This window comes from Crassostrea angulata, chromosome 3 (assembly GCF_025612915.1).
Source record: "Crassostrea angulata isolate pt1a10 chromosome 3, ASM2561291v2, whole genome shotgun sequence".
NCBI lineage: Eukaryota > Metazoa > Mollusca > Bivalvia > Ostreida > Ostreidae > Magallana > Magallana angulata.
In genome coordinates, this window is record NC_069113.1 from 34,558,439 (window position 1) to 34,576,814 (window position 18,376).

At 34.4% G+C, this 18,376-nt stretch overlaps 3 protein-coding genes across 4 annotated transcripts; 1 reads left to right on the forward strand and 2 right to left on the reverse strand.

Annotated features, from left to right (window-relative positions):
• Window positions 1-895: 895 nt before the first annotated feature.
• On the reverse strand, window positions 896-6,602 carry LOC128178846 (E3 ubiquitin-protein ligase rnf8-like). Its single transcript, XM_052846218.1, has 8 exons — window positions 6,455-6,602; window positions 6,072-6,185; window positions 5,295-5,903; window positions 4,717-4,929; window positions 3,235-3,411; window positions 2,413-2,617; window positions 1,406-1,780; window positions 896-1,101 (listed from the first exon to the last, which is right to left on the reverse strand). The coding sequence occupies exons 1-8, from the start codon at window positions 6,542-6,544 to the stop codon at window positions 1,061-1,063; spliced, it is 1,824 nt and encodes a 607-aa protein (XP_052702178.1). The 5' UTR covers window positions 6,545-6,602; the 3' UTR covers window positions 896-1,060.
• Window positions 6,603-6,809: 207 nt separating this feature from the next.
• Window positions 6,810-18,278, forward strand: LOC128177448 (MAP3K12-binding inhibitory protein 1-like). Of its 2 annotated transcripts, none has more exons than XM_052844159.1 (9): window positions 6,810-6,880; window positions 7,042-7,164; window positions 7,288-7,518; window positions 7,819-7,915; window positions 8,369-8,440; window positions 9,322-9,477; window positions 9,711-9,808; window positions 10,192-10,260; window positions 17,811-18,278. In XM_052844159.1, the coding sequence occupies exons 1-9, from the start codon at window positions 6,836-6,838 to the stop codon at window positions 17,889-17,891; spliced, it is 972 nt and encodes a 323-aa protein (XP_052700119.1). In that variant the 5' UTR covers window positions 6,810-6,835; the 3' UTR covers window positions 17,892-18,278. The 2 variants fall into 2 exon arrangements, with proteins under 2 accessions (XP_052700119.1, XP_052700118.1); XM_052844158.1 differs by lacking the exon at window positions 17,811-18,278 and adding an exon at window positions 13,053-13,547.
• LOC128177449 (perlucin-like) lies at window positions 13,662-17,695 on the reverse strand. The gene is made up of 5 exons (XM_052844160.1): window positions 17,539-17,695; window positions 15,725-15,819; window positions 14,922-15,018; window positions 14,225-14,453; window positions 13,662-13,762 (listed from the first exon to the last, which is right to left on the reverse strand). The coding sequence occupies exons 1-5, from the start codon at window positions 17,588-17,590 to the stop codon at window positions 13,732-13,734; spliced, it is 504 nt and encodes a 167-aa protein (XP_052700120.1). The 5' UTR covers window positions 17,591-17,695; the 3' UTR covers window positions 13,662-13,731.
• Window positions 18,279-18,376: the final 98 nt, after the last annotated feature.

Genomic DNA, 18,376 nt, shown 5'->3' on the forward strand with positions numbered 1-18,376 from the left:
CAGACGGACGGACAGACGGACGGACGGACGGACAGACGGACGACAGACAAAATGTGATCAGAATAGCTCACTTGAGCTTTCAGCTCAGGTGAGCTAAAAATTACTAGTATATGAAATTAAATTCATTCCAACTATTATCTTAAATGGTAGTGAAAACTTTTTAAACTGTAAAGAAAATCGTTATAAAAGTTTTAAATTTCGTTCTTATTCACCTCTACGGGACTCAAAATCAGTTCGCTATATCCGTAAATTCGTTATAACCGAATTCGTTATAACCGTAAAATTTTCAAAAGATTTGTTAAGAATTTTACCGGGGACTCAAAAAAACTTTGCTATATCCGAAAATTCGTACTAAACGAGTTTTGCTGTACCTCGAAAAATACCAATGATTTGATACTATAACAAATAAAGCCAAAAAGTCTTCTTTAACTTAGCTAAATTTTTATTTTATACTTTACCTCCGTTAGAAAATATTGGAAAATCATAAATATATTTTACTAACATTTATCATCGGAGGTTCTAAATTCGTCACGGTTCTAGAGTTGTGTCCTCTCGCGCATCTTGCAAGATTAAGTAGGAGGTTGTTGAAAAAAAAATAAGGAATATATTGTAAAATCATACAAATGGATAGAATTCCTATATATGTAGGTTATTATTAATTTAGTGTAACAAGTTTTAGCAAGCACCTAATGTGGTACAAATTCTTAAGGTAACAACGACTCATGGACCTCGAAGGATAATTTCTTAATTACCAGTCTTCTTTTCTGCAAAGACAGATACAAACAGAATGACAGACAGAAAAGTCGACAGACAAGGGTGATCCCTGGTTGAAATTACCCTTTCCTTCCCCCAAAACTTTCTGTCTGAATAAAACAGGGGCACCAAAAATAAAACAACACTGCTTTTTTGTTTTAACATTTTACTGAAAAATTGTAAAATACCGAAAAAAAATAGTAAGACAACTTGTATAACATGCTTTAAAGTTCCATTGTTTGTACTAAAAGAATAAACCAACAGAAATGTAAAAGAACACAGGTTTGGCATGACGATGGACTATTCACTATCGGAAGGGACATCCATTGGCCCAATGTCCTGTGTGACCTGAAAAATATGAATAAACATAAGAATCCTACATAAGAGTAATTCTGACAACTAATCAACATCAGAGGAAGAGGGAGTGATTGTTTCACATTTTGATAATATAAAATCAATTTTCAAATATTATCCATAATGGTTCAGTTAAAAAAAAATTACACATAATTTTTTTTGACGTTTCATATATATAAGAGATGTACATAATTAAAAAAAAATATTCTACTGCAGTTTCATATGATAAGACAACTAAAGAAGAACACGTATATTCAAGATAGATTTACACAAGTAACATGCAATGCTATTAACTAACCGCATCTGTAACAATGGCCATATCCTCCATAATATGCATCGGGATCGCCCGACACCCCATCACTATCCTCGTCAGAATCTGTGTAAAAATGGTCGTCGCTGTCACTACTCCTGGTACTGTCACTCAAATCCTCAGCCACCACCTCCTCCTCAATCAATCCAACATAAACATTTCCTCCATCTGCCTCGTCCTCACTCTCGATGATGATTGGCTGATGCCCCTCTCTGTTCCTGGTGGTGGTCTGCTGGGCCTGGCGCTGGCCCCTCCCGCCTCGACCCCTCCTTCCTCGCCGGCCCCTCCCTCCCCGTGCGTTGTTGGCTCTCTGATTGGCTCTCTCTGCCTCTTGTTTGGCCTTCTCAATTTTTTCCTGTTCCTCTACAATTTCAATTGTATCATATAAAATATTAGGGGTGAAATATGAAAATCCCTCACAATTTACATGTACGTGGTCTTTCACTAATGCTTTCAAATCACGTACCTGTAGTTAATCAGGACAATCAATTTAAACTGATTATCATTATTGCATACAATACAAATGTGATACTGTCCGCTCACTGATTTAAAATTTGACCTGTTAAATCTCAAGTACTTTAACAATTCTGCTTTATAAACTTTTGAGGAAATGATGATGCATCAGTACATAACCAAGCAACTACAGCACCTAGATTAAAATCATAAAGATGCCCTGACTAACAGAAGTTAACAATTTTTTTTTAGTTTTTAAAAGTAAATTTTCCCTCTTTTCAAGTCTTGCAATAAAGAAAAGACTACTAGAGGCATTGTTCAGCAGAGCAGGTACTCGCAAGCCCTCGTCAAAATTTGTGCTATAGGTATAGATGATTTTGCGGCGGCACTGAATGCTCATCAGCACTTACTCTGCTGAACATGTCTTGGGTACCTGCCTGCTGCATTTTTTATATTTAATTTTTCATAAAAGAGTCTAAACATTAATTTTGGGGGGCTAAAAGTGGGAGTACATGTTAGGGTATTTCATAGAACTCCCATACCTTTCCTTGATGCCACCAGTTGTTTCCGGCGAGTCTTTAACTCCTCACTGAGGTGTTCCACCATGGTGTCAATGTAATTGTCCAAGGCGATGGATCTGAGCTGGGAGGTGACAGGGGTTCTACAGATGGGGCATTCTTTCTTTACCTTCATCCACTCCGCAATGCATAGTGCACAGAACGAGTGGGAGCAGCCTAAAGATGTTGCCTATAAAGCAAAGATTTTCAAAATACAGAAATAGTTTGTAACAAGCTTTATTTTATGAATTTCAGGAGCTCAGCAATTAATGCATATTGAAAAATTTTAATGAAAGTTTTTTTGGTTAAAGTAAAGAAATGTTTAGGTGAACATGCATGCATCATTTCATTTTTAAACTCCTACTCCATGAATTCACTTGAGAAATGATGAAAGTAAAACATCATGTGAATATTTCAAAATGGCTTCAAAATATAAAATTTGAAAAAAAACATATCTTTAACAAATTGTATTACCTACATGAAAACTGTAAATGTATTATATAATTTTGCTGTGTATTCCATAAAATTAACAGTCTTTTGGGGGTGGAAAGCAAGTTCCACTGTGTAAAATTTCATGCATATATATGAACAGTTATATTAAAAAATGCTCTAATTCAAATCCAAGTTAACTTGTTAAAAAGTCAATGACTTATAGGTTCAACATAATAATTTATATGCTAAGAGTAAAACCTGCAAACAGGATGCTACTTAAAACTAAAACACAAATAAACATGACAAATAACAAGATCTCTTCACATCTAGAGAATTTTTCATTCACAACAATTTACATCAAACATGTGTTTTTACCTGTATGTAGAGTTCATTACAAATACTGCACTGAAGCTCAGTCTCCATTAGGTCAGAGAAGTTGGATAGGATGTCCTGCCGAGCCTGAAGGATGGCCTCTGATTGGTCAGGTTCTTTTTTTGTTTCCTGCAGCTGAGCCTCAAGCATTTTCTGTTTTGTCTCTTTCTCTGTTATAACCTAATAAATATTACAACTTTACAGTTATTCAAATTATTAATTTTTTTGTATATTTCTAAAATTGTTATACGGGTAATATATAATTACATTCTTTCCTGTAAATACATGTAGTAAAATTGCTGGTTTTTGTCAAAATTGCTGGTTTTATTAATAATTAAATGATGCTAAATACAAGTACGAATGTCTATTAAAAGATTGGTTAATTTCTTATCCCAAGCACTGAAGCACATATATGAAACAAAATACAATTGCCTGTTATCCTTTTTTGCTGTTGTTGTTGAAAGAGTTAAACAGATTACATTAAGCTTCTTAATGTATTAATGACATAAAAACAACAAATATCTCTCTTGTCATGCTTATTCATCAATTCGTACATCTGATAACAATGTGTAAAAAGTGTCCTGCTGCTCTACTCCATTTAACAAAAATCTCCCATACACAGTGCTGATAAGGAGACTAACCTCAATATACATATGGGATCCGAAATACTCAGTCAATATAACATGTATAAGAGACTCTGCTCAGGAATGCTACATATATAGATCAATAAAAGATACTTCATCTTTCTAATCCTTTATCAGCATTTTCTATGTTTCTAAATTGATTGTTTTTTATGAGTATTTTATTGCCATTCAAATAACTACAATGTATATTATATTTTATTATGTCTGGAAATAAAGTATCTCTTAAAACTTCTTTAATTAAGCGGCTTATTTAAGCCTGTACATTTCTTTGCATGTTGTTAAATTTGTTGAAAAGAGAAGGCATTGAATAACACTGCATCAGAGCATTGTGCAAATTGGCTCATCTCACATGAGATTCATTAGAAGAAATCATAAACCAAAAGCTCAAATATTCTATATATAATTAGATGTCTTTTATCATCTTGTAAATATCATTTTTGTGATTGTTCCTTACTTGTGTTTGTCTCAGGAAAAGTTGTCACCAATGTTTGAAAATATATGTTACATGTAATATTTTCTAATCTATTTGTTTTATCTCCTTTTGCAAACCTTCCTGTGTTTACTTTCACACTTGTCCATGACTTCAGTCTTGTTGGCTTATTAACTCAGAAAAATCAGCATCAACCAGTGTGTTTATCAAACTGTGCACCCTTATCTGATGCCTAGTTTTCACAGATTTTATGTTGATTCTTACACATAGGTTATTAAGAAAGCATTCTAAAATGAAAATTGTTCTTGTCATGAGACACTGAGTCCATTAATGTTTCTTATTTTTAAAAATGATTTTTTGTACATTTGCCTTTAAAATATAAATAGCTTTTCTGACTGTAAATCCCATTACCTTCTCCAGCCTTTCCTTTTCTTTGTGTAGCTGGTCCTCCAGTTCTTTGTTCTTCTCCTCCAGAGCTTTCTCCATGGATTTCTGCAGGTCTTCCTCCACCTTCTTTTTCTCAGTAATGAGAGCATCCTTCTGCTGCTGGAGTTGTTCCAGGAGCTCTGCCTCCTTGCTCATCAACTGGTTTTCTAAATCCTCTTTCATTTTCTTTTCATCTTCCTAAATTAAAGAATTCACTGAAGATTAAAAAGTGTGTCAGTTCAGAAACAGTTTGTGACAAATTTTCTCTACTTTAAACTATATTTTGTTCCTTTTGGATTATAGGATTTACCGTAATTGCAATGATCTGATTTTACAAAGAGCTTAGACAAATAAATGGATGGATAAACAATGCCTTTAGTTTTTAATGAGGAGGTACTGAAGCTAGAATATTAATACCGGTAATTAAATTATTAATGTTCAAGAAGTTTTATTTTGCACATGGAGGAATCAAATACATACTTGCTTCCATGTAGATACAATCATGTACAGATATGCAGGCACACATGTCTCTGATATTACAATATAAATTCCTCCTTGCTTACCTCTCGTTTCTTGACTTCTGCAGCCAGTTCTTGTTCTTTCTCTTTTAACCTTTCCCTCATTGTACTGGTCTGAACTTCTAGCTGGACCTCCTTTTCTTTCAGCTTCTCTTTCATCTGCAATGTCTGATTTTCTCGCTCCTGTTTCTCCTCCTCCAAACACCTCCTCATCTTCTCGTGCTCTTCCTCTTTCTCCTTCAACATCTTCTGCATCTCGGCAAGTTTATTTTCGAATTCTTTCAGTTTCATATCGGCTTCTTCTTGCTGTCTATTCTGCTTCTCTTTGTAATCGTCAAACGGCTGCTGTTTTTTCAGGAAGTTCTCCTTGGAACATGAAGGTTTATCAGTCGCTATATTGTCACTAGTGTTCAGTTTTACTCTCTTCAATGGATAATGGTTGACATTTGTTTGTGCTGATGTTGAACTGTCAGTTTCATCAGAGCTTTTGGGTCGTGCCCTTTTTACTTTTATCTTGTAATGGAACTTGAAGATGAACTCAGCAACCTCCTCTCCAGTTTTAGGGACTCCAAATTGGATGGTGTCATTTTCATTCAATGTACATGGCGTGTGAGGTTCCAATTTCTTACCATTTACAAAAACTCCATTCAGACTCTACAATGAATTGATGATGTTACTTAAAGAATTAAAAATCAAATTCACAGATATAAAAAGATTTTTTATAAGAATTTGGACTATCTGCAATTAAATCATATTAGAAAAAGTCATGAATATTAAATATATAGATGTGCAGCATGATCATGCCTCACAAAAATGCAATACCTTGTTGTCTTTAATATTCCATACAGCTCCCTCTTTTTTCAACACTGCATGACAGCGTGAAATCATGGTGGATAAAATACAAAATGTGGCATCCTGAGATCTTCCAATTGTAACCTTAATGTTGATAGAAACAAAACAAAAATGACCTATAATAACAATGTTGATGTAACCAAACAGCAGATGTTTAAGGGTATAAATTGTCTGTCATTTAAATTGCCATATAAGCAATGGTTCCAACATAAACAAATGAATTCCGATATTTTTGTCAGTCTAGTAAATCGCAATAATAGATCTCATTGTTCCAACCAGTTTAATCGAGGAAATTCGAGAAATTTAAAAAAATCAGCAAGTTTTATCTATTTGCTATTTATGTCCTTTTTTACCTCATCTCTTCCACGAAAATCTATCAACTTGTATTTCTTAACGTTGTCGCCGACTCTAATGAGCCCAACTGTAAACCCTTCTTGTGTCATTCGACAGAAATTTTGATATCCGCGCGTTCCAAAGAGTCTGTTATGATGAAAACGTCACCATTTTTGAAAGAAAATGAAAATAACGCGAGCTTTGAATATTTCGTATACATTGTTCATTCTTCCTTAAAAATGATGTTTAGACCATTTAAACCAAGAAAACTTACTCCATAAATCAATAGTAATGTAAATATTTCAATATTTGAGGCTATTCATTTCAAACTGCTACATTTACTTTGTTCAGAATTCGTAAATGAACGAGTTAATAACAAATCTGAGGCAGCACCTGGAAAAATGGATTTGCAAGTTGTGTTAAAATTGTTTGCTGAGTTTTTGAAAGTTTGTTTCCTTTCTGACATATATGATCGTTGCTAAATAAAGTTTTATGCTTCAATGTTCACACACAGAGAGAAAAGGACATTCATGAATTCAATTTGATGCAAGTTTCTTAGTATCATGCAGCTATCTGACTATAATTTGTGTAATTTGTATTTTTGTAGGCAGTGTACAAAGACTTTGATCTTTTTGAAGTTTTGCCAGCCAGCTCTGTCGACATTAAAGATTCACTGGATAATGGAGAAAACTTTATCAACGTGCTGGAAAAGCTTATTGGTTGTCTTAAGGTGAAAATCATCATGTTTGTTTGGGTTGTATTTCATGATACAATGAACATGCATGTTAACATGTATTTGTAACTATCATCATATTGTAACAGTTAGTTGCTTATTTACTTTTTTTTTAAAAAGGATGTCCATACAAAGTTGCAGAACAAACAGGAGAGTAGTTATATTAACAGCAGTGAAACCAAAGTTGAGTTGAAGGACACCGATATTGAGATGGTAGTGGCAGAGGACGATGGGTCAAAGTTCAAGATAAAAGGAGAAGAAGGAGGAGGCCATTCTACTCCCTTACCTGCACCCAGTGTTAAAGACAAGCTGTTCAGTAACAACATACAGATCAAGGCCTCTAGTCAAGAGGTACATGATCCGTGATCACAAATTTTGAAAACTTTTACTGTCATGCAGCTTATAAGCAAATACCGGTAGATCAATTCTAACACAGTTTAACAACATCCATGCAGACAGTTTTGTAGTAATGAAATTATCATAACTGTAGCATAATTTAAGTGAAGAAGTAGAATACAAAGAATAAGTTCTTAGATGTAGTTTAATTTTCATCAATACAGTGCAGATTCCATTACCTGTAGGCTTACCTTCTGGTTTTCTGCTAATCTTTGTATGCAATGTGTTTTTTAATTTATACTTGTGTGTGTTTAGATAGAAAGAAGGATTTCTGCCTTCATTGAACAGAAGAGACAGGAAGTGGACGAACTAAACATCAGAGAATTCTGCTCAACTGTCACTCCCTCATCAGGTAAGGCTTAAATGTCAGATAAAAGACTGTGTTGGAAGGCACAAATTATAAGCATAGACATGAAAAGGTCTTATATCATTCTGCCAAATTATCATCAGGTAGGTAGCCTTGATCTGCATTATTATTATAGCCTGAAAATGTAATTTATGATCCACTTGTTTTATGATTTGTATAAAAATTATAAAATGTGTGTACTTCTTTTAATGAGATTAATAGAATTATCATATGATTATTGATTGACCAACATTGAAGTCCTAAAATGATTTATTACAACTGTCACACATCATGGGATAGGTTTTATACTAAAACATTGTATTTCATGCATATAGATAAAGGTATGTTCTTAGAAAACATCTTTAATAAAGCAGTAAAGCCTTTTTAATACTTGGAGAGCAGAAGATTTAGGCCATGTCATCATATACATGTATAAATTTATTGTTTTTTATTCCTCAGAAGCTGACAGTAGCTGTGCTCGGGTGGATTCAGTATTTGACACAAGGATTGGAGGGAAAAGTCATATCAAAGGTATTCACTCAGTGTTTTGATATTTTATGGCTTGTTATAACTGCTGAATAGTAGAAATTAACATGCATATTCTATCCATGTGCAGATCTAAAGGGGTGTGGGATAAGGAGGACCCCCCCCCCCCCAATCTCACCCCCTTGGATAATTCTTGGATAAGAATTTCTTTTGATAACTCATCTAATAATAATTTATGCTAGCCAGTGTTTGTATCCCAATCTTTGTATTACAATCTTTGTATCCCTTCATTAAGAAAATATGATTCTTAAATCAATGACAAAATAATGAAGTTAATATGTCTCCTTGACAAATGTACATTAATAACGCATTTAGAATTGCATTGCATGACATATGCAAACAGGACTTTGGTAGATTAAATACATTCTGAGTTATTTTCTCTATGAGTTATTTTAGCCCAAGTATGCTTGTATACTGTAAAAGATTTTGTTTTACATTTTCTCTGAAACAGTAGAAAACCTACCTCTTTGAATAAGTCCATTTTACAGTGGCCCATTGCAGTTTGAGGGTGAATTTGGCAGAAATAATCAAATTAAGAATTTCTCTGTGATACCAGTAATACAGTAATATGCTAAGGAACCTTTTTTTACATCAATCATTATTGAAGTTATTTGTAATTGGATCATGGCACTATATAAACAACATATTGCCAGGTCTTTCCACTATCAAACCAGTGAAACTACATATGTATCTCTTTGACTGTTTACCCAAGTAGCCAGTGCATGATGGCTGTTAAGCGTGAACATTTTCCCAATCTTTGTAAGCAGTCTTTATACATGTACCTTTTTACATATGCACTGATCAGATCATTTGTTAATATGCGTGGAGTAGTGATTAAATGTTTCTTCATACTTTTATTTTCACAGTGACTAGAGTGGTCAATCTCCAAGGACCCCAGACACAGGTCAGTCAGTCGGATCCTGTCCCTGCGATCAAGAAAGAAACGATGGAGGATCCAGGGTTCTCAGGGGGCATGGAAGAGAGGCTTCAGAACATAGAGACCCACCTTAAACTTGACAAACGTAAATTCTTGCTATAAAATACCAAATGGAGTAAATTTTTCGGCATTTTAAAAGGCAACAAAGCCTAAGAATGTCTTTTTCTATGATATATACCATAATAGAGATCTACATTGCATTTTGTAACACAATTCTTATGAGGGGATTACACACTTCTGTATAATGAATTTATTGATGTAGATCTGTAGCTCACAGTTTTCTACACCTTGCCCTTTTTTCTTTACACCTTTTTGCAGGTGAACAGAGAACAGACTTATTTAGCAGAGTGAAGAAGATGGAAGAAAGAATTCTTTACCTAGAGAGTCTGTCACCTGAATACTTCAGAGGGGGCATTGTAAGCATAAAAACAGTAATTGTACATTTAAAAAAAGTTGAATATTATTTTATCATGATACCTGTAAAAAGGCATTTTTAATAGTTTGAGACACAATGATTTTTTTCTCTCCATATATTTGCCAAGAAAAATTGACAATTCTAATCTTTATTGCTGTTTTGAATAAATTTCAACAAAATTAGCGAGAATTAAAAACATTTATAGATTGAATCAACAATTTTAATATCACCAAGTTTACCTTTTTCTTCTGTATAAATATAATGCCAAATATAAATATATCTTCTGAAAATTGATAAAGGAGCTTCTTTTGATACTGAGATATTATGTATGAGGGTGAAAAATTGATAAGACTATTTTTCTGAAGTAAATTATTTTCTGGACAGCCTGTTCCCCATTCAAGGAAAAGAAAGAGAATAGAAGACAATATATCTGTGAGATATCAGGATTTACAGGTAAGCTTCATCATAATTTACTGTAAAGAATGTACATTTGGCTAAAAGAAAGTTAATTTTTGATGCTCATGCCAATTTTTAAAAAAAATGTGACAAACAGGTAACGGTATTTAGCTCACCTGAGCTGAAAGCTCAAGTGAGCTATTCTGATCATATTTTGTCCGTCTGTCCGTCCGTCTGTCCGTCCTTCTGTCCGTCTGTAAACTTTTTACATTTTGAACTTCTTCTCTAAAACCGCTTATCCAATTTCAACCCAATTTGGCACAAAGCATCCTTATGGGAGGGCGAATATAAATTGCAGAAATAAAAGTCCGATCTGTATTCAAAGCGGAGAAAACCTTGAAACTGTAGAAAAAGGGGGGGTGCATTTTTAAAAATCTTCTTCTCAAGAACTACCAATGCAAATTCAACGTAGTTTAGCATAAATTATCCTTATGGGAAGGAAAATATAAATTGCAAAAATTAAGGGGTAATTCTGTTTCAAATCTGAGTTATTACGAAAATAATAATAAAGGAAAGGCGTGTTTCAATCAGTTTAATAGCTTCGGGTTCGGCATCCGATCAAATGGGTAGGCAAGACTTGGCCTGGGCAAAACAAAAGATTGGCAGTTATTAATCTGCCAATTTCATTAAAATTTCAGGATATTAGATGGACTAGTATATTTGTATTCACTATAAATATTGCTGCAAAATAATGCGTATTTGGAATTGACGATTGCCGATCTGCCCCGGCTTATATTTTGCCACGGCCCGGGTTTGCTTACCCATTTTACCAAGACATCGTATTCGAGGTTCTTTGTTTAAAGCAGCTATGACATTATACGAAAAAGGGTCGATCTGACTATGATGAATTTGCTTGTTGTGCAACAGTTCGCGTATGAAGGGAAATTTTGAAACATGCAAAATATATTGGTGCCGATTTTGTGAAGTTATTTCAATGCGTTGACAGTTTTCACACATGACGTTGGTGTTAGCTTGTTCTGATTTTCGTTTCGTTTTCATTTTTTATGCTTTGTAACCTGGAAACTATCGTCTGTATTTCGTGATTTTTACGGTTCAAATCAAACAGAGAATTTGGTAAATCAAACAGTTAACTGTTTACCTGCACAAATTCAGCAAAATCTGATGTAGGAGTACTGAAATACAATTCATTCTATCGGTAATTCGGCATTATCTTTTGCGTAATGGTAGATTAATGCAATAGGTTTTGTTGAGATGCTCGGCATTTTCTCGAGTTTATTTGGTTTAAATAGAGTTTGATATCGCTGACGGAAATATGTAGGTATATACATGTATATATATGATTCATTTCGAAAAAATAAATTGTGTTCTTTATTTGTTATACATGTAGTGCATGTTTCTTGTGTTTAATTGTTTACAAGGGTGGGGCCACAATGGGAGATCGAAGTTTTACATAGGAATATATAGAGTAGATCTTTAAAAATCTTCTTCTCAGAAACTAATCGGCCAGGAAAGCTGACACTTGTGTGGAAGCATCCTCAGGTAGTGTAGATTCAAAGTTGTGAAAATCATGACCCCCGGTGGTAGGATGGGGCCACAATGGGGAATCGAAGTTTTACATAGGAATATATAGAGTAAATCTTTAAAAATCTTCTTCTCAGAAACTTATCAGCCAGGAAAGCTGACACTTGTGTGGATGCATCCTCAGGTAGTGTAAATTCAAAGTGTGAAAAATATGACCCCTGGGGATAGGGTTGGGCCACAATGGGGGGTCGAAGTTTAACAAATTACTATATAGAGTAAATCTTTAAAAATATTCTTCTCAGAAACTAATCAGCCAGGAAAGCTGAAACTTGTGTGGAAGCATCCTCAGGTAGTGTAGATTCAAAGTTGTGAAAATCATGACCCCCGGGGGTAGGGTGAGGCCTCAATGGGGGGGGGGTTGAAGTTTTACATAGGAATATATAGAGTAAATCTTTTAAAATCTTCTTCTCAGAAACTAATCAGCCAGGAAAGCTGAAACTCTCTCAGGTAGTGTAGATTCAAAGTTGTGAAAATCATGATCCCCAGGGGTAGGGTGGGGCCACAATGGGGGGTCAAAGTTTAACAAAGGAATATATAGGGTAAATCTTTAAAAATCTTCTCAAAAACTAATCGGCCAGATGATTCTCTATAATTGTTAAGACTTTGGCACCAGGACAATTCTTTGGCCTCACGAGAAGGTTCAGAGTTTGATGTACGTTTATATCCCATATATAAACTATTGTTAAGGATCTTTTTCAGAACTGCAATTCTCAACATATGATATGACTATAAAATCATCCTGTTAGAAAAGGGACTACCGGTAATGATTATAAACATAAGAATATCCAGGGGAAAATGGATTTTATTTATACAGGATCTACATGTATTATTGTACATTGTCCAGAAAGTTTGTATTATGACTCCATTAAGCTGATTTTATTGTACCTATTGTTCCTCAGGTGAGCGTTGTGGCCCATGGGCCTCTTGTTCATTTTTATTGCAATATTTACAAGGGGGAATAACTCAGTTTTCATATTTTGATTTAAAATTGAAAATCAGTTGTTCTCCTTTTCAATAACATTTATCATACAAGAACCAATGTTTTAGGTTTTTTGGCCTTTGAGTACATGTATTTTGTATTCTTTTGAATATTGTGTCTTCTTCCTCATCACCATCATCTTCAACCTTTTGTGTAAATGATTTTGTTTCCTACTTTTCACACAAATGTTTTAAAGATTTTTAACTTCAATTGTAATTGACATTAATTTACATGCATTATAGAAATGAAGTTGTTTTGATTTTGACAGAATATGGATGTAGCCGACATTGACGAAAGAATTCACATGCTGAGAGAGTCTTTGAGAAGGAAAGCTATGAACCGAGTATAACGAAATGTACCAAGTATGACGGAATGAACCGAGTATAACAGAATGAACTGAGAATAACGAAATGAACCAAGTATTACGGAATGAACTTGTTATAACATAGGAGTAATGTTACAGTGACAGAGCCCAGTACTGTTCTGTGTACCAGTTACATTTGTAGTAGAACTATTTTAACAGGAGCTTGGACTTTGGGTAGTTCTGTCAAACGTCATTGTGATGTAGGCCTGTCTATTTCACTGTTGGCCACTCAGCCATGGCTCTTTGAATTTAACTTAAAAGTTTTGAGCAAAGGTATATTTCACTGGAAATCAACGTCATCTTTAACTTATTTTGACGCAAGAAAAAGATAGTTACATCCTACTGAAAGTCCAAGGTCTTGTTAAAATGTTTCTTTATATTATGTGCATCTACATATATATAGAAATGTGATTTTCATTATGAAACATACATTAGATTAAAAAATTGTCAAAGTGATACAGATGATTGATCATTTTTGAAAATTCATGTTTTAGGAATAGAAAACAACAAAAACACAGCAAAATCTTTTATTTCGAAAAAGTTTTTATAAAATTGAATTTCCTTCAGTGTCACTTTGATAGGTCTATCCTATGACTGTATCCGTCTCAACTAAGCTGAAACAAGAATGTTTATCCTTTACAAGTAATAACTGTGTGTGTTGCTAAAAATGAAACTTGCCATGTTTTACACATCCAAGAATAATGTGTAAGTTTTAAAATATGATAAGGTACAGAATGTAGCACACTAATACCTTAAGAGAACAGCACAAAGTTCATGGCTGGATACATTTTGGTGCAGAGTATTGTTTCACCACACAACAAATTGTGTTGTAAAATGAGGACTTATAATAAAATAATTGAATTCTAATCAAAATACGACATTGATTATACGCTGTGTGTAAAGAGCCTCACATGAAGCTTTGTCTGTACATGAAGCTTCATGTGAAAATCAATTGAAATTCACATGAAGCACAATTGCCTGTATAAAATTTTTTGTATCAACTTAACATATCCTTCCTTAACCATTTTGTGTTTTCTTTAACATTACTCATACAAAGGTTTGCTTATCTTGCATACCCGGCCTCACAGAGGAAGTTATTCATGACCTCACAGCTCTCGTCGTTCCAGTTGTAGTTCTCGTGATGGAGGAGGTCCATGCAGTCCTCACCCCTTCCTTTAGAGTTGGGCTCCCCGGGGAACCACTTCTGGTAGTCATCAGTGGCGATGGCCTTACCCGTGGTTGTCCAGATCCACTCGCCCTCTACAAGGGCGTCTGTCCCGTCGATCCAACAGCCATCTGGCAAACCTTCGATTCCACACGTACATGAATTTTAAAATATTTGATAATTTATAAGGTATGTACATGTAGGCTGTAAATAGTGATAGAAAGAACAAAATGCCCCATGGGCTTACATACCGCATCGCTTACCAGGATAACATACTTTTCTATGCAAAATTAGATTAATTAATTTAAATAAGATGCAGTTTTAATTTGCTTAGGCTGCTTCTGGTCGGAAAGAAATTCAACATGCCTGATGGTCGAAACAATATGCCCCATGTGCTTAGAGGCCGGATCGCTCACCTGGGTAACGATGTTAAATTAATCCTAAATATGACCATGCAAAATAAGATGCAGGTTGAAATTATTGGGACTGGTTCTTGTCGGAAAGAAATATTTTATTAACATGCCGATTCCAATGCTACATGTGACGTTATTACTATAGCTGTGTTTGGAAAGCTGTAGAGAGTGGTAAATGAAGTCATGCCTGGTTACCTGCGTGATATTCTCGACGTAGCAGTCCTTCAACAAAGTTCTGTTCTCTTTGGGTCTCAATAATGGCAAGGTGTGACTTGAATAACTGACAGTAGAGCTAAAAAATACAATGAATAATTTCTCTTTGCTCTTAGTTTCCAAAGAACTTTCCCTATTTGTATAAACAGCTCCTTGAAAACGCGTTGTAATGTATTTGATCTGTCGTATGTTCAGACACTAGAAACGGATTTTGAAAAAAGTGAACAAAACCACATTATAGTTTATGATTTTAGAGGGAGTGACATAGTTGATGGTCAATTTGTTGTGTTTAAATACGACAAAGAACGTTCTACTATTTTTCATAAGGGAATGTGGATGGTTGTAAGACCTTATCTTCCTTACAATAATCAAATATTCATATTTTACATGTAAAAGTGTTTTTGTATTCGTAATGGGGGCTGGGTTGGTAACTTTTATTTTTCTAAATGATATTATGACAAAAAAGTCTAGGCATGAATGCAAAGGAGAGGGTTCCTTAGTTTTCTGACGCAACACATCTCAGCAGGTACAGGTTCTTGCCGATGTATACTTGTATAATGTCTTTTATTTCTTCAATAGCATCAATACAAATATGAATGAACGTCAATATTTATTTTTTATACCCCCTCCCCCCGCCTCCAGCCACATCTCTGCATTCTAGCGATCAGAAACCCTTGACTTGGAAAGATGTCTAGCCATTTGGAATGTGTAATATTTAGTTCGATCGCCAAGTGTATGGACACTTTCCATTATCTCCACGTAACTTGTATAATAGTTATACCTACCATGGCCTCCGCCCACGTTGCTCTTGTTGAGTGAAAGAACTTGTAACAGGAGTCATCGTGCTGAAGAAACCCATTCGGACATCCGACGGCGTTTACTGAAATGTCGGTTCAAGCATTTAATGCGACTTAGACACGATCTGAGCTCAAAATTTCAAATTTCATTTTTCCAATATGTAGTATTCAAAACGGTAGATATTTGTACATGTATTTCCAATAATTCGTCAAAGGTTAAATATTGAATTACAAGCAAGATACAGAGTTCGAAATTCTTTGTTATGGAAACAAAGCTTGTTATTGTTTACACATAAATATGCGGTATTAGTTTCAATATAATGTAACTTTTTGTTGATAATAATACGTGTACATGTATTACTTATGGAGACTTTGAATCAGCTGATCTTGTTGGCACGAGTCATTTTGTAAAAAAAAAAAAAAACCCTGGTTATTTCTGTACTTAGAACCATTTAACAAGACCTTGGACTTTCAGGTGGGCGTATAGCTATATATTCTTTGTGTCAAAATAAGTTATAAATGACGCGGTTTCAAGCGAAATATGCATCGATTGCGTAATCGTAGCTCAAAAGCCAGACAAATTTTGTTGATTTCAAAGAGCCATGGCCGAGTGGCTAGCAATGAAATAGACAGACCTAAGTCACATTGCTGTTTGACACAACTACCCAAAGTCGAAGCTCTTGTTAAACTGGTTCTAATATTTTTTGAAAAAAAATATAAGACTCGAGCTTTGTTTACTTAAGTTAAAAAGTTCACAGGGATATGAGCCTGGTTGGTACGTGATCAAGTCTTCTGGGAAGTCTATCCCGGTGAACTTTATAACACTACTGTTTATTACTTATTTTTACGTTTGAGAAAGGCAAATCGTTTAGGATTATCATAAGATAACCGTGTTTTAAGGTTTGCAATAGTGCAACCGTCAAAAGATAAGCAGGTGCAGTAATCATTGTAACACCATGAAAAAGTTCACACAGAATTAAACGTGTTCGATTTTGTATAAAAACATACCCCGGTATATATAGTATCTTGCTTGTAACTTGACGTCTACCATTCAAACTTTTGTCAATCATTCAGAATGCACAAGTAAACAATTTTAAACTTAAAACAAATTAAAATTTTGATTCTCAAATTATAGCTATGTATAGGCCTGTTAAAGAGTTTTTTTTGGAAAAGAGAGACAACTCTTACAAAGACGTTAGCGTTAACTTTGGTCATTTGCAAGTTTTGATCTGCGCGTTCATCAAATTTTTGTTTGAGTAAAAATATTTGGGTTTTTTAAAAATTGAAATGTCATCCGTTTATAATCAGACATGTACTACACTTCTCCATCCGGTTTCAGTTTTTAAATACTGGTGTTACAGACCTTAGAATCGTTAATCTTTTGGAAAGGACAGTATACCGAACCCCCCCCCCCCCCAAAAAAAAAAATGTTAATTAACTTCAAAAGATTTTAACACAAACACCAGGTGTTATGTTATAAAACATAATTATTTCAAAGGAGAAAAAGTTCGTCGAACATTATCGAGGGATGAAAACATAATTACACGTTAAAACTTTCTATTGACTATTTTACTTATACAGTACATCTGTTCTTTGGAAACGATCTTGCATAACATTCTGCAATTAACCCATTGAATATTGACTATTTGAACTTTGTATATACTTACGTTACATGATAATTTTATAAAATATTTAAGACATTTTAGGAAGAAGGCATTATTTCATATACCCCTCCCCCAATTGTATACTTTTCTTGACACCCCCCTCCCCCCAATCATTTTGAGCAGGAAAGAGGATTTTACCTGAAGCAATGGAAACCCATAGAGCCAAACCGCAAAACCAGAGAGCACTCATTTTCACGGTACGTCCGAGTTTTTGGTAATCGACATTTATTAAGACCTCCTTGACACGCACAGATAAGAACAAAAATTCTATTGCACCAATTCTCTGAGTGTGAATGATCATGATTTTTACTTTTCACGTACGTTTTAAAGATTTTTAACTTCAATATGGAATTGACATTAATTTACATGTTGTATAGAAATGAACTTGTTTCTTGTTTTGATTTTGACAGAATATGGATGTAGCGGACATTGACGAAAGAATCCACGTGCTGAGAGAGTCTTTGAGAAGGAAAGCTATGAACCGAGTATAACGGAATGTACCAAGTATAACAGAATGAACCGAGTATAACGAAATGTACCGAGTATAACGGAATGTACCGAGTATAACGAAATGTACCGAGTATAACGGAATGAACTGGTTATAACATAGGAGTAATGTTACAGTGACAGAGCCCAGTACTGTTCAGTGTACCAGTTACATTAGTAGTACAACTATTTTAACAACATCTTGGACTTTGGTTCGTTGTGTTAAACATCATTGTGACAGAGGCCTGCCTATTTCATTGGTCTTTGAATTTAACTTTTGAGCAAAGGTATGTTTCACTAAAAACCAGCGTTATTTTAACTTGTTTTGACGCAAGAAAAAGATAGTTACATCCTACTGAAAATCCAAGGTCTTGTTAAAATGTTTTTATATGTTATGTGCATCTACATGTATATAGAAATGTGATTTTCATTATGAAACACATTTATATAAAAAAAATTGTCAAAGCCAAACAGATGATTGATCATTTTT